The sequence below is a fragment of the Miniopterus natalensis genome, chromosome 5 (genome assembly GCF_054644295.1).
Source record: "Miniopterus natalensis isolate mMinNat1 chromosome 5, mMinNat1.hap1, whole genome shotgun sequence".
Taxonomy (NCBI): Eukaryota; Metazoa; Chordata; class Mammalia; order Chiroptera; family Miniopteridae; genus Miniopterus; species Miniopterus natalensis.
Window position 1 is genome coordinate 34459349 of NC_142085.1, and position 13947 is coordinate 34473295.

The following is a 13947-nucleotide window of genomic DNA, read 5'->3' on the forward strand; positions in this document are numbered from 1 at the left end:
ACTGACAAACAATTAGGTCCAGAGACATGGAAGCATGGAACAGGCTGACAGATCCCAGAGGGAAGGGGGTGGGTGGGTGGCGGGAAGGGATTGCCCAAAGAACTTACATGCATCAGTGCAAAACCCAAGGACACAGACAATAGTGTGGTGAAGGCCTGGGGGGGGGGGGGGGGGGCAAGGGGAAGATGATGGGGACATCTGTAATACCCTCAACAATAAAAACAAATATATATATATAATTTTTTTTCTTCAAAATTTACCAAAAACTGGAAATGCATTGTTTCTTTCATACTCAATTTCTTTTGACAGAAATTCTTTACATGTTCTGTTAATTTTGTCTGGAGAAAGTAGATTGACTGCAGGAATAAAAAAATGCGGAAGATGCTCTGTCTTGAGGCACTGAAGAAAGTATTCCACAAATCTATCAAAGCAGAGCTCCAGGTCTTTGTACTGCCACTGACTGTCACATGGGTTCTCGACACATACGTGAAAAAAGGCAGTTTTCACTTGATAAGAACAGAATTTATCCAGTTTCTTTTGGTCTCCAAACTTTTCTTTCAATCGTTCTAAAAGATATTTCATTCGTTTTAAACAATCTTTCCTGTAGAATAAAAAAAAACACCCCACAAATGTTTATTTGTACTTATTTACAACCTACTTCATTCCACAAAGAGCTTTAGGCATCTTACAGGAAGATAACAATAAACAATGCAGATATTAGAATACATATCAAGACATAAAAAATAAAGATATATAAATATAATAACAGTCACTCAATTTTTTCAAATATATGCTTTGAAGTCTCAAAGGCATATTTTTCCTCCCTCTTCCCCATTCCTAGCTTAAATATTTTATTCTATCAGGATTAATTCAACTATGAAACTGGCAGATACTTGTATTACTCATCCAATGATTTTGTTAGGCTCCAAATATTTACATTACTCATCCAGTTATTTTGTAGTTGACAAAATTTAATATTTTAAAAAATATTTAGCCTTACCAGCAATTTATTTTTCTTAACACTGGCTTCAAAGCCTGTACGTGAAGGTTTAAAGAACCTCCTGGGCCTACATGTTGGACATTCTTGTCTTGACCTTTTAACTTTTGTGACCCTTATACTGGACAACTTTAGAAACTCAAATGAACAATTGCTTTTCAATCTCATTTGTTATGGTATGTATTCTACCAAGAAAAATAATTACCCATCTTTTACTGTTGTTTCAAATTCAGCCAGTCAAGTCCCTGGCCTTCAATGCAGCCAAACTATCTCAAAGCAAGCAGCAGTATCCAAATGAGTGGTCTTCTGGCACCCTCCCATTATGTGACATTAATATTTATTACCTTGAAGCAACCAGGATACTAAGACACAACCAGCTGTCATGGCTAATGTTTACACCCTCTGTTCTGTTCTACTTTATGCATCCATCTGATCCAGGGTCAGGACTACGGTCCCTGGACTTGCCTTCTGACAACACTCTTTCCTTGGTCCCTTGGATCTGGTTTCCCTGGTTTCAGGCTCACCCTCCAATATTCCACATCAATCTAGCCATGTGCTGCCCCTAGGACTCAACCCAGCAATGATCATCTTTAAGTCTGAGCTATGGAGTCAAGAAAAAAATAAACATTACATGGATAAGCTCCCATTTAACAAAATAAGGAAGTTACCTGCAGCATTTATTTTCGTTTTTTTCACAGCATTTTTTAGAGCCTCCATGATTTTTCAAAATGTACTTTTCAATGTGAGAGAAGGATAGCCGCCATGTGTCTTCTTAATTAGCAAAAGAAAAATAGAAAGAAAAGTAATTTACCCAAAGAGTCTACATATAAGCAACACAATATTTAAGTGATTTCCTTCATTAAGATATCATTCTGAAAAATTTCTGGGGGAGATAGACCCAAGGAAGCAAACAGATAAATGATATAATTACATATTAAAAGAAGTCATTTGAAGCAAACAGTGGACCAAGATAGGAAAAACTGGGGGTAGGGGGTGCTTAATATAGTTAGCCATGTAAGATACATTTATCTTCTATATATTGCTCAATTCAGTTTGTTAATATTTTGTTTTTATAATAATTTTAATAAAATGATTCAAAAATGTTTATACCATCCTTACAAGATTTGGTATTTATGTAAAATGAACTAGGGAGCATTTCTATTCCTTGGGAGAATTTATGTAAGAATAGATTTCTCCCCTTCTACCAAAGTTTTACTATGGCTAGCTCCTTAAAGCTCTGATTCTCTTATTACCCAGCTGGTTTTATACCAGGAGCACATGATTGGTTTATAATTTAAAAATCAATCAATATAATCTGTCACATTAACACAACAGGGGAGAAATATATGCTCATTGCACCAAAAGCAGAACATGCAGGTCATAAAATTTAATATTGACTCAACATTTTGAAAGAAACAACAGCCTCTCAGCAATTTGAATCTGGATGGAAACTCGATCTGATGAAAGAAAGATTTAAAAAAGGACACAGCAACATGATAAAATAAGGTAAAAAGCTGAGGGTTTTCCCTTGAAATCAGTTAGGCAGGATGTTTGCAATCTGTATGTCTGTCCAACATGCACTGGCTATCCTAGCAAGCGTAATGAGGGGCATAGCACTGGAAAGACAGAAATAGAGCTATCATTACTGATAGATAAGACAACAATGTATGAAGAAAATACAAAAGAAGCTAGGTGACAGGTATGTGTGAGTTCAGTAAGTTCTTCAATCTGCTTTCCTATTGGTTTAAAATTTTTCAGACTAAAAACTTACAATTGTCTATGAGCAAATCTAACAAAAGATATACAAAATTTCTGTGAAGAAAACTCTAAAACTTCACTAAGAAGTATTAGAGGTAATCTAAATAAACGGAGATATGCACCTGTCCATGAATTGGAAGACTCATTATTATAAATACATCAAGTATTACAACATTCATCCATAGTTTCACTGTACTCTCAGTCAAAATCCGAAAAGATGTTTTTGTAGAATTTAACAAGATATTACAAAAATTTTCATGAAAATGCAAAGGATCAAAAACATCTAAAACACTCATAAAGAAAGACAGAGTGGGAGAACCTGCCCTACCAGATATCAAGACTTATAAAGACACATTATGCATGACAATATAGTACAGTGCAAGGTAGACAACGATTTTAATGGGATGGAACAGGATAAAGAGTGTAGTAATAGCTATACAATAAATAGGCAATCAATACATGGAAAAGGTGGTACTGAGCTAGGTGTGCTCATGGCTACTGTTTAAATCCATTTATGCCATTCTGGAAAAGGCAAAACTATAGAGATGTAAACAGATCAGTGGTTGCCAGAAGTTTGGAATGGGAAGGGTTGAATAAGTGAAGCACATGGCCTTTTTAGGGGAGTGAAACTATTACTAAGGGTACATACGTGATACAATGCATTTGTGAAAACCAGTAGAACTTTATAGCTCAAAGAGTTAACCTTAATAAACGTAAACTCTTAAAAAAAATCATTTAGGAGATCAAGGGATCCCAGAAATAATGCAGACTGTGAAAAGGGACTCTAGCTGCATTACAAATGTATAAAACGACCTTCCTGAAAGGGGTGGGGCAAAAGGTGTTGACCTAAATTACTTTGGAAATGGGGTCTGTAAGGCTAAAGGCTAAAGGAACTGTACTCTAGCTGGTAATGGTTTCCCATGGAGGGAAGGCTTTACAATTTTGAAACAGCTATACATGTACACTAGAACTGAAAATTGAGCAGATCGGTGGCAGATGTGGGAGTCAGGTTTTTCACTGTCGGAATGAGAGGTTACAATAGCAAGGAGAGAAGGAATGATCCATGTGGTAATGGATTATAATTAGAGGCAGTATAAATTCATGTATAACTTAGCATACAGAACAGGTAGTACATATAAAAATATTTATCGATATGGGTATGTACTGGGGTTAGTATACATGCATATATTCCCTTGTTTCTCCAGCTGAGAGGGTTGACACCCTCGTAAGAGAGCACACATACACACAGCACCCAGATCGTGGTTTCTAGAACATTCTCCAATAAAAGCATGCAGGGCTTCTTGGAGAAATGGCTGATTCTAGGACTGATGCAGGAAATATACCAGATGAGCATGGAGCACCTTTGAGAGCCAGAAAGTGAGTCAGTGGTCAAAACAAACAAAACCCCCACAATTACAGAACATGTCCAAAGGACACAGGGACCCAACTGAAAGAGCTAAAGGACAAATCTGGAACAAATGAAGCAATAACATTAATAAAGTAGTATTGTATTACAGGCCAAAGTATAAAACAAATGTCCATGGCTCCATGTTGATATAAATGATTAAGTAAATTAATTAATGGGGGAGAAGAGACAAATCTCCCATGCAGAAGAATTCCAAAAAATTCTGTGTAAATACTCTGCTCTCAAAGAGGTGGCACAACTCCCCCCTCCTTAAGTGGGAGCTGTGTACAGTGACCTCCTTCCAAACAGTACAGTATGAAAAGGGGGAAAATGTAAATTAACAGTGGAGAAACCTGACAACACTACCCCAGCCAGGTGATCAAGGTCAACATCAGCAGTACTAAGTCAGGTTCATGGCACATATCCTTAATATGATGCAACGAACAGGGCATGTTAGTTCTCTGGTCACCCCTGCCAAAACCCAGGACTCCAGTCTAATCCTAAGAAAAACATCAGGCACATACCATATGAGGGACATTCTACAAAATACACATAGCAGACATACACACAGCACCCAGATTGTGGTTCCTAGTACATTCTGAAATGGCTGATTTCTCCATTGACTAGCATTCAATTAGATACCTTGACTAGTATTCCTGAAAACTATCAAGATCATCAAGAACAAGGGAAGGCCGAGAAACTGTAACAGTCAAGAAGAGCCTAAGGAGCCTGGTCATGTTCTCAGTGGTTAGAGTGTAGGCCTGTGCACCAAAGGGTTATGGGTTTGATTACTGGACAAGGGCATGTGCCTGGGTTGCAGGTTCGATCCCTGGTTGGGTCAGGGTGGGTGCAGGAGTAAACCAATTTTAGTCTCTAACTTTGCTGTTTCTCTCTCTCTCTCTCCCCACCCCACTCTCCCTAAAAATCAATAGAAAAAATATCCTCCAATGAGGATTAACAAAAAAAAAAGAAAGAGGAGCCAAAGGAGACAATGATGACAAAATGTAATGTGGAGTCCTAGATGGGATCCTGGAACAGGGAAAGGTCATTAGGTAAAAACTAAGGAAATGTGAATAAAGCACTATTTAGAGAGGCTTGGTACCTAGCCCAAGATCACACAGCTAGTAAGAGAAGCCTCAGCCTCCAGGGCCAGAGCAGCCTGGCTCCGAGGCTAGTACTGTCTTTCTTTATTAAAAACAAATTTAAAAGGTAACATTCAAATGTGGACTAGTAGACATTTTAAAGCTGAGTATCTAATGAGAAAACCACTACAACTAAGCCCTTTCCAATTCAATCTCTCACCAAACTCCTATCTTGTAGCTTATTTAGCCTGATGACTTTTGAAATGCAACAGCAGTCGTTGATCTTTTACATATTTTAATGTTATTGCTTCATTTATATGTTTATATATAATGTATATAACATTAACAACTCTTTTATATGTCTTTAAATTAACCTTCACATTCAAGATACCTTGAAAAGTATTTCCTTCCTTTGCGGGCTTCGGTACCAGGTAAAATGGCTGTTGTCTTAGACTTCTCTTAACTTTTCGTGAAAGCCAGTTATCGATGGGCATGCCTTCCCTGGTACTAGCTGGCCAGCTGCTTTGTACTTTCAAAGCCAAGATTATATCCACAGATATTTCTTGAGGTTTTTTAATAAGAAGCGTTACAGCAGGACACCCTTTTTTCTTCTTATCCACAATGACATCTGTATCTGTTTCAACATATAACAGGAAAAAAAGGGTTTATCAACCTAATTTTCTTGAAAATATAGGAAAAATAATATAACTAGAATTGGAGATCTAGAGAGTGTTAAGGTGGAAATTAAAGCAGAAACTGACGTCACAACACAAAGTGTTTTACTCATTTAACCAATATTCATTGGTACCTATCATGGCCGGGAGGCACTGCCAAGAACCTGTCTGGCACAGAGGATGAGAAGCTGCTTTGAGGAAATTTCCATTTAAGTTGATGAATGGCAGTTTGGAGAGAAGCCTGCAAAAGAGGCCAGATCAGGGGAAGGGGGGAGCAAAGTGATGAGGGAGAAGAAGAAAAAAAGACCACAGCAATAGCCCAACCCAAGAGCATGGCTGCCTGTGGTAGCAAGGATGCAGCGAGCATCAAGACACAGGAGCAACCCACGTTCACTGCAGTGTTGCTCACAATAGCCAATATACGGAACCAACCTGAGTCCACTGACGGACGGGTGGATAAAGAAATTGTGGTATGTGCAGGCACACTCGGATATTTGGGCTCGGTTCCCGACCACTGCCATAAAGTGAATATTGCAATAAAGCAGGTCACACAAATTTTCTGGTTTCCCAGTGCATAAAAAAGTTATTTTTACACTATACTGTAGCCTATTAAATGCCCACTTGCATTATGTCTGAAAAACAATGTACATGCATTAATTAAAAATACTTTATTGCTAAAAACTGCTAAAATGTCATCTAAGCATGTTGGAAAAATAGCACCAACAGACTTGCTGGACACAAGACTGCTACAAACCTTCAATTTGTGAAAAACACATTATCTGTGAAGTGAAATAAACTGAAGCACAATAAAATCAGGTATGCCTGTACATACAATGGAATATCATTCAGTCTTAACAAAGAAAGAGATCCTGCCATTTGTGACAACATGGATGAACCTGGAGAAAATAAGCCAGACACAGGCCAATGTTGCATGACCTCACTTACATGTGAAACCTAAAAATACACAGGAGCAGAGGGTAGCATGGTGGCTACCAGAGGTGGGGAGGTGGGGGGCGGGGAAATGGGAGATGTTGGTCAAAGGGAACAAAGTTGCAGTTAGGGAGGGAGAGTCTAGAGATCTAATGTACAGCATGATGACTCTCATTAATACTATCACACTGAGTACTGCAAACAGTACAGTATTAAATACTGTGCTAAGAGAGCAGGTTTCAGGTACTCTCCTCATACACACACAAAGGTTACTATGTTAATTAGCTTGACTGTGGAAACCATTTCACTATGTACATGCTTATCAAAACATCTTAAACATACACAATTTAAATTTTTTTAAAAGACACAGGTAGCAGAAGTGAGAGCCACTGAAGAGGTTAAAATTCACAGAACTGGTAGATGGCCTGAACCTGCAGGATGAGGAAGGAGGTGGGAGCACTGGAAGCCATCCCAGGAGTGTAGCCTGGGAAATGATTCTTGTTGGTTCCATTCTTCTGCGTAGACTCTATACTACAGAGTAAGCAAGAGGAAGCGCAGTTGAGCTGAGATGAACATCATTTTAGATACACTGAGCTCTAGGTGCCTGTGGACACCCAAGTGGAGATGGCCACTGGGCAAGTAGCTATGGTGGTCAGAAATTCAGGAAAGACTTCCAGAGGAGAGATACTGGCTTTGGGATTTAGGGGTGCACAAGCAGCAGTTGAAGACTACTCCCAGATAAGACTTCTGGGAGGGACCCCAGTGAGAAAGAACACAGAACACCAAGGAGAAAATCCTAGAGAACATTCCCATGTTCTTATCATTAAATCTGCAACACCCCCCCTCCCCCATTATACCCTTCTTCCTCCTGTTACCACCGAGGAAGGGCCCATTCACCTAACTAAGGCCACCCCTGCACATGGCCTCTGGATCCTCACTTTCTCATGCACCTTGCTCCTTTGTTCCCTCTCCTGCATCAGTGGACTCCCCCTCCTTGCTGGGCCATTCCTACCCCACACAGAAGGTTCCAGTGTCCTCATTCTAAAACAGCCTATCTTTCGACCCTAAATCCGCCTCTTCCCCATACTTATCCAGCTTTCTACTTCCTTTGCAGCCAAAACTTTCTACAGTTGCCTACACATGCTGTCTCGACTGCATCCCTGCACTTTTTCTTTTGTGTGCTCATCACCCTCCTGAAACTGCTAAGTCAAAGTTACCAACAATCCCCACAAAATCAAAGACCAAACGCAATGGTTTCTCGGTGTCAGCAGCATTCTATACACTGACCACTGCTCTTGTAAAACACTCAGCCTCCTTTTGCTCTGTCTCTTCTCCCCAACTTCTAATGGGATCTTCTTACCACTCTACTTAACATTACAATTTCCCCTCATCCTATGCCTCACACTCCTGATGCCTCTTACTTTGCTACACTTTTTCACCATAAAACTATTTACTAGTATCAAAGATAACTATTTTCCATTTGTTATTAATTGCATATCTGCCCTTACATAATTATATGGTACAGAAGGGTGAGGGTCTTCCTCTATTTGTTCATTAACATCTCAAACATCCAGACCATCTGTCATATTAGATAACCAATGAATATTGATTAAATTAATGGATAAATTAATCTCCACTCTCTGCCTAAGGGACCAGTTATATGCTGCCATGCAGCCCAAATGTATGCTCTGAACTCCAAACACATATCCAGCTCCATACTTGACACATTCACTTGAACACAACACAGGAATCTCTAACTGAACATATCCAAAGCCAAACGCTTCATTCATTCCCCAAAATGTGTTCCTGCTCTTCCTAAATGGCACAATCAGTCTACACATGTGCTCCTTCTAGAAACCCGGGAGCCTTCTTCAATGCCATCCTCTCTCTCACCCATACACTTGATCCAGAAGTGAGCACAGCTTGGGAGAGTCTGCTGCCCTCCATCCTAGCACCCCAACTCACCCCCATCTTTCCATCTCAACTACTAAAGTATTTTCCTTTCTAACCTCCTTATTTGCCTTCTTATAATATCTTCTCCATAGAGGCCAGAGTAAACTTTTAAAAATACAAAGCCAATCATTTTTTGTCATTACCACCTGGCTTCTCAATGTACATAAAATAAAATCTGAACCTCTTTCTAGGATCTACACGTCTGTGAAGAATCTGGCTCCTGGCCACCTTATCAACTACATTTCACTCTTCCCCTTGGTCACATTTTAGTTCCTTGAGCTTGCCTAGCCCTTTTCTGCTTCAGGGCCTTGCCCCAGCACTCCGGTTGATACCACTTCTCCCAGTTCATTCCCTTCACAGCATTCACTACAATTTGTGTTCACAGGATGCAAGCTTCAAGAGGGGATCCCATGATTTTATTCAACCACATCCACCCAGTGCCACAGGCAGGAGTTCAGTGAATATTCAATGGAGGCCAAAATAGAGCCAATCAACGTTTTAAAAGAATATCAAGAAAATGTAGTAGAATAATATCAAGAGCAAAGAATTGTTTTGAGGAGGCAGTAGTCAACAGTGTGCTGCAGGGGGGTCAAGAAAGACCAGGAGAGGAGTGTACATTGGCAATTAGTAGGTATGATGAGAACTTCAAGAATCAAAAGTGAAAAGTCTTACCATCAATTTTTTTTATTTCTTCCTGAATGAGTTTCCTAAACTTGGCCAGCATCTTAGAAGCTGATAATACTTCCCCTTCTACAAACTCATTCAGAGGATTTCCTCTGGGATTTCTTTTGAACTTCACAAAGTAATGAGAACCACTGTTGCGATATTCTTCTAGCTTAATTCTGGGGGCTTCCAGTTCAAACATAACATCAAATTCATTAGGTGCAGAAACCTAAGAAAAAGTAAAAACAGCAGTGAAGTGTTTGATTGTGAATATTTTCCAAGCAACTGCAATTTTTTTCTTAAAATTTCCACTTAAAACCCTACTTTTAAAAGCAAGACTCCTAATATTTACACCTCTGGGAGTGAGAGAAGTGGAGCTGGGAGAGTATTATTGGTTTTAGTTTGTAGGTTCTATACTCATTTTTTTAAACCATAAGTAGGTGTGAATTCCATAATTTAAAACAATTTTATTTATTCATTTTAAAAAGGAATTATTAGTATTTTTTAAAAGATAGAGAGATGAAGGGAGAGGAAGAGAGAGAAACATGGATGTGAGAGTGAAACATCAATTAGCTGCCTCCTGCACACTGCCTACCAGGGATCAATCCAGTCCGCATCCTGGGCATATGGCCTGACCCGGAATGGAACCAGCAATCTTTGGGTGCACAGGACGATGCCCAAACAACCAAGCCACACTGGCCAGAGCTTAAAACAATGTTAAATGATATCATGTAAGCTTTTAAAGCCTTTACCAGTTTTATTCTGAGTTTAAAGCTTAATAAAATTGAAGACCTTGAAGGCTCTATCTTTTATGTCACAAGATACACACTGCAGCCTCCCTCCTGTCACAATGGTCTCAAAAATGTGTATATTGACCTACTGGCTAGTTGAGCAAAGGCTATCTCATATCTATTGGTCACCCAAGTGAGTGTGAGCTCCAAGTCATGTACAGTATTCCTGTCTTAGAAGCACCTGTAGAAGCTTCAAAGAACCTTTCCCATTCTCACAACAATAAAAATTAAAGCAATTATAATTAGTGCTTGTTTTTACTGTATTAAAAATGTCACAAGTCTTTCATTAGTTAGGATATGCTTCAAGTACAGCTATTGGACTGCACTGTTCAACACAGTAGCTAGTAGGCATTTGTCTACTAACCACATGAAATGTGGCCAGTGCAAATTGAGATGTACTGGGCTGTGTACTTAACTGTCCTCCCAAAATCCAGATATTGCAGCCCTAACAACCCCCCCCTCCCCATGTGTCTGTACTTGGAGAGAGAACTTGTAAGAGGTAATTATGGTTACATGAGATCGTGAGGGTGGGGTTCTAATCTGTTAGGATTGGTGACTTTATAGGAAGAGGCAGAGAGAAAGATTGCATTTTCTCTGGGCACAGACACCAAAGAACACAGTGAGGACACAGGCATCAGTGGATAGATCTTCCAGACAGAAAATCAGTAAGAAAATAGCAGCCTTACATGACCATTAGAACAGATGGATTTAATTGATATCTTCAGAGCATTTCATCCCAAAGCAGCAGAATTAATACCTATCCTTCTCTAACTATTCCAAAAAATTCAAGAGGAGGGAAGACTACCAAGCTCATTTTGTGAGGTAACCATTATCCTCATTCCCAACACAAAGACTTTACACACACAAAAACTATAGGCCAATATCCCTGATGAACACAGATGCAAAAATCTTCAACAAAATTCAGCAATTTATACTGGAATGATGGCTTTAATGACAACCACCCACAAACAAATGGAGCTGTGGAATATACACTTAAAAACAGTTACATCTGAGGTGTATTTAGGAAGTATGCCTTTAGTACCTGTAGGAGATTTTCTCTTAAATTTTGTTTAACATCACTCACTGTGAGGTTCTCATAATATCTGAATAAGAAATTGAAAGAAAGAGTGAGTCTGCAGGGGCTGGAGGAAGAGACTGAAAATATTTTTCCTGAGCTAGCCCATTGGCTCAGCGGTGAGACCATAGGCCTGCGGAATGAAGGGTCCCAGGTTCCATTCGGCCCAGGACACTGTACCTGGGTTGGAGCCTCCATACCACTGGTCAGGGTGCCTGCAGGAGGCAACCAATCAATGTGTCTCTCTCACATTGATGTTTCTCTCTCTCTGCCTTCCACTCTCACTGTAAAGCAATGGAAAAATATCCTCAGATGAAGATAATATATATATACACACACATATATATATATATTTTTCCTTTGGAGTACAGATGTTCTCATAGGCAAAAGTTTCTTCCATATCTTAATTTTGTGGATTTTTTTTGCAGATCACTCATAATCATTCAAGTCATAATCTGATCAGAAACCACCAAGTATAACACTGTTGGAGAAACACAATACAGGCCTGTTTGCATGACTGAATCTATACATTTGAATTCCCCCAATGGCTGTGTCTTGCCAGTGGCTAGCAATCAGTATAGGTTGGCTGGATGTCGTGATGAATAAAAGAAAGAACAACTCCTCATCGCTTTAATTTAGAACTAAAGAACTAGTCTGAGTTTCTTCCGAAGGAAAGTGAGGAACCATAGGAGGTGGGGAACATTGAGGAGGCTGAGAGAGGGGCAAGGAAGCCCGGCCAGCCGCCTGGGGCACAGAAAGGCAGGAGGCCACGCGATCCGCAGCTCACCTTCACTTGCTCATAGTAGCTCCCCACGTGTAGCCGCCTGACACCTTTGAACTCGGACTTCCAGCTCTGCATACTTCGTTGCAGGTGGTCGACGATCTGGTTTACAACCTTCGCCGCCACTGAGATTTCCTTCTGGCGTAGGCTCAACTTCTCCAGAACCGCCCGGGGCTTCCAGGCGCCAGGCGCCGCCTCCCTCTGGTGGACACTAGAGGCTGGGACCAGCGAATCGTGGACGGGAACCTCCGTGGGCCTGGACCGAGGTCTCCGCTCCAGAGTGGAGTGCGTGCCCCTCTCAGGACAAGATACAGCTCTGGGAAGTGGCCGCTCGGAGGCTGCGGGAGGCTCCTGCCCCTGGGACAGAACCGCCAGTCCTTCCAAGACTTCCTCAGCGCCGGGAGCCGCCTTCTTGGGGCGTGCGCCCCCACGGCGGCTAGATCCAGCCCTGGGAAGGGGCGGCTCTGGGGCCGTGGGAGGATTCGGTGGACTCACCTGTGCGTCCAAGTTGCCCTCAGCACTCACGGGCGCCTTCTTGGGGCGTGCGCCCGGGTTCCGACGAGATCCAGCCCTGGGAAGGGGCGGCTCTGGGGCCGTGGGAGGATTCGGCCCCTCAGGTGGACTCACCTGTGCATCCAAGTTGCCCTCAGCACTCACGGGCGCCTTCTTGGGGCGTGCGCCCGGGTTCCGGCGAGATCCGGCCTTGGGAAGGGGGGGCTCCGGGGCGGCGGGAAGCTCTGGCCCCTCGGGTGGACTCGCCTGTGCATCCAAGTTGCCCTCAGCACTCACGGGCGCCTTCTTGGGGCGTGCGCCCGGGTTCTGACGAGATCCAGCCCTGGGAAGGGGCGGCTCTGGGGCCGTGGGAGGATTCGGCCCCTCGGGTGGACTCGCCTGTGCATCCAAGTTGATCTCAGCACTCACGGGCGCCTTCTTGGGGCGTGCGCCCGGGTTCCGGCGAGATCCGGCCCTGGGAAGGGGGGGCTCCGGGGCGGCGGGAAGCTCTGGCCCGGCGGGCAGATCCGCCGGCCTGTCCACCTCGGCTACAGCGCTCAGAAGCGCCTTCTCGGTGGGTGCACTCCGCGCGCGTTCCTGAGGTCTCTCCTGGGGTTCCAGGTTGCTCTTCCGCTGTGATCCCGACGCCCTGGTGGGGCCGCAATTCTGCTGGTTGGGCCGGGAAACTTCAGGGACAACCAAACACTCGCTGGGCTTCCTCCGGGTGGGCTTCGTCGGCGAGGTCTTCGTCCCGGCGCCCTTCGAACTTTGCGCCGAAATCTTGGGGGTGGCGACCCCCGCCCTCGAAGTTGTCCGCGTCTCTTTTTTGCGCAGAGGATCCATAGCTCGCACTCTCTGCCACCTGAAAGTTGACTCGGCTTCGCGAAACAGCGGCGGATAGAGGAACCAGCAGTCGCGACTGGCGGCTGGAAATGAAACTTAGAACTTGAAGACTGGCGGGAACGCAGTGACGCGGGAAATGTGCACCCACGCTGGGAGGTCACTCTGGGAGCCACGCCCCGGACGCGCTAGGGAGGACCTCCCACGGTCCTGGAAAGATGCTAATGCTCTCCCACTGCGGTGCCATCTATGCCACTAGCTTGGCAATCACTCAAAGCCTAACCCAAGAGAAGGGAAACTCTCTCAGCAGTATTCACAGCCAGACACATTTGCTGGCATACCACCTAAAGAATTTTGGAAAACTTCAGGCTTTCTTGTCCACTGAAGTTGACAAACTTTTTCAATGTAAGTATTTTTTAATTAATGGGAAATAGAAAATGTTCACCTTTTACAAGACTGAAAGATTGACTGTAATTGGAATGAATATTTATTTGACTTTGACTTTT

The 13947-nt window shown here is 42.5% G+C and overlaps 1 protein-coding gene across 1 annotated transcript; it reads right to left on the reverse strand.

Annotated features, from left to right (window-relative positions):
• Nucleotides 1–233: 233 nt before the first annotated feature.
• CGAS (cyclic GMP-AMP synthase) lies at nt 234–13536 on the reverse strand. The gene is made up of 6 exons (XM_087817143.1): nt 13169–13536; nt 12116–12517; nt 9472–9691; nt 5634–5876; nt 1666–1768; nt 234–601 (listed from the first exon to the last, which is right to left on the reverse strand). The coding sequence occupies exons 1-6, from the start codon at nt 13442–13444 to the stop codon at nt 250–252; spliced, it is 1596 nt and encodes a 531-aa protein (XP_087673269.1). The 5' UTR covers nt 13445–13536; the 3' UTR covers nt 234–249.
• Between the last annotated feature and the right edge of the window lie 411 nt (nt 13537–13947).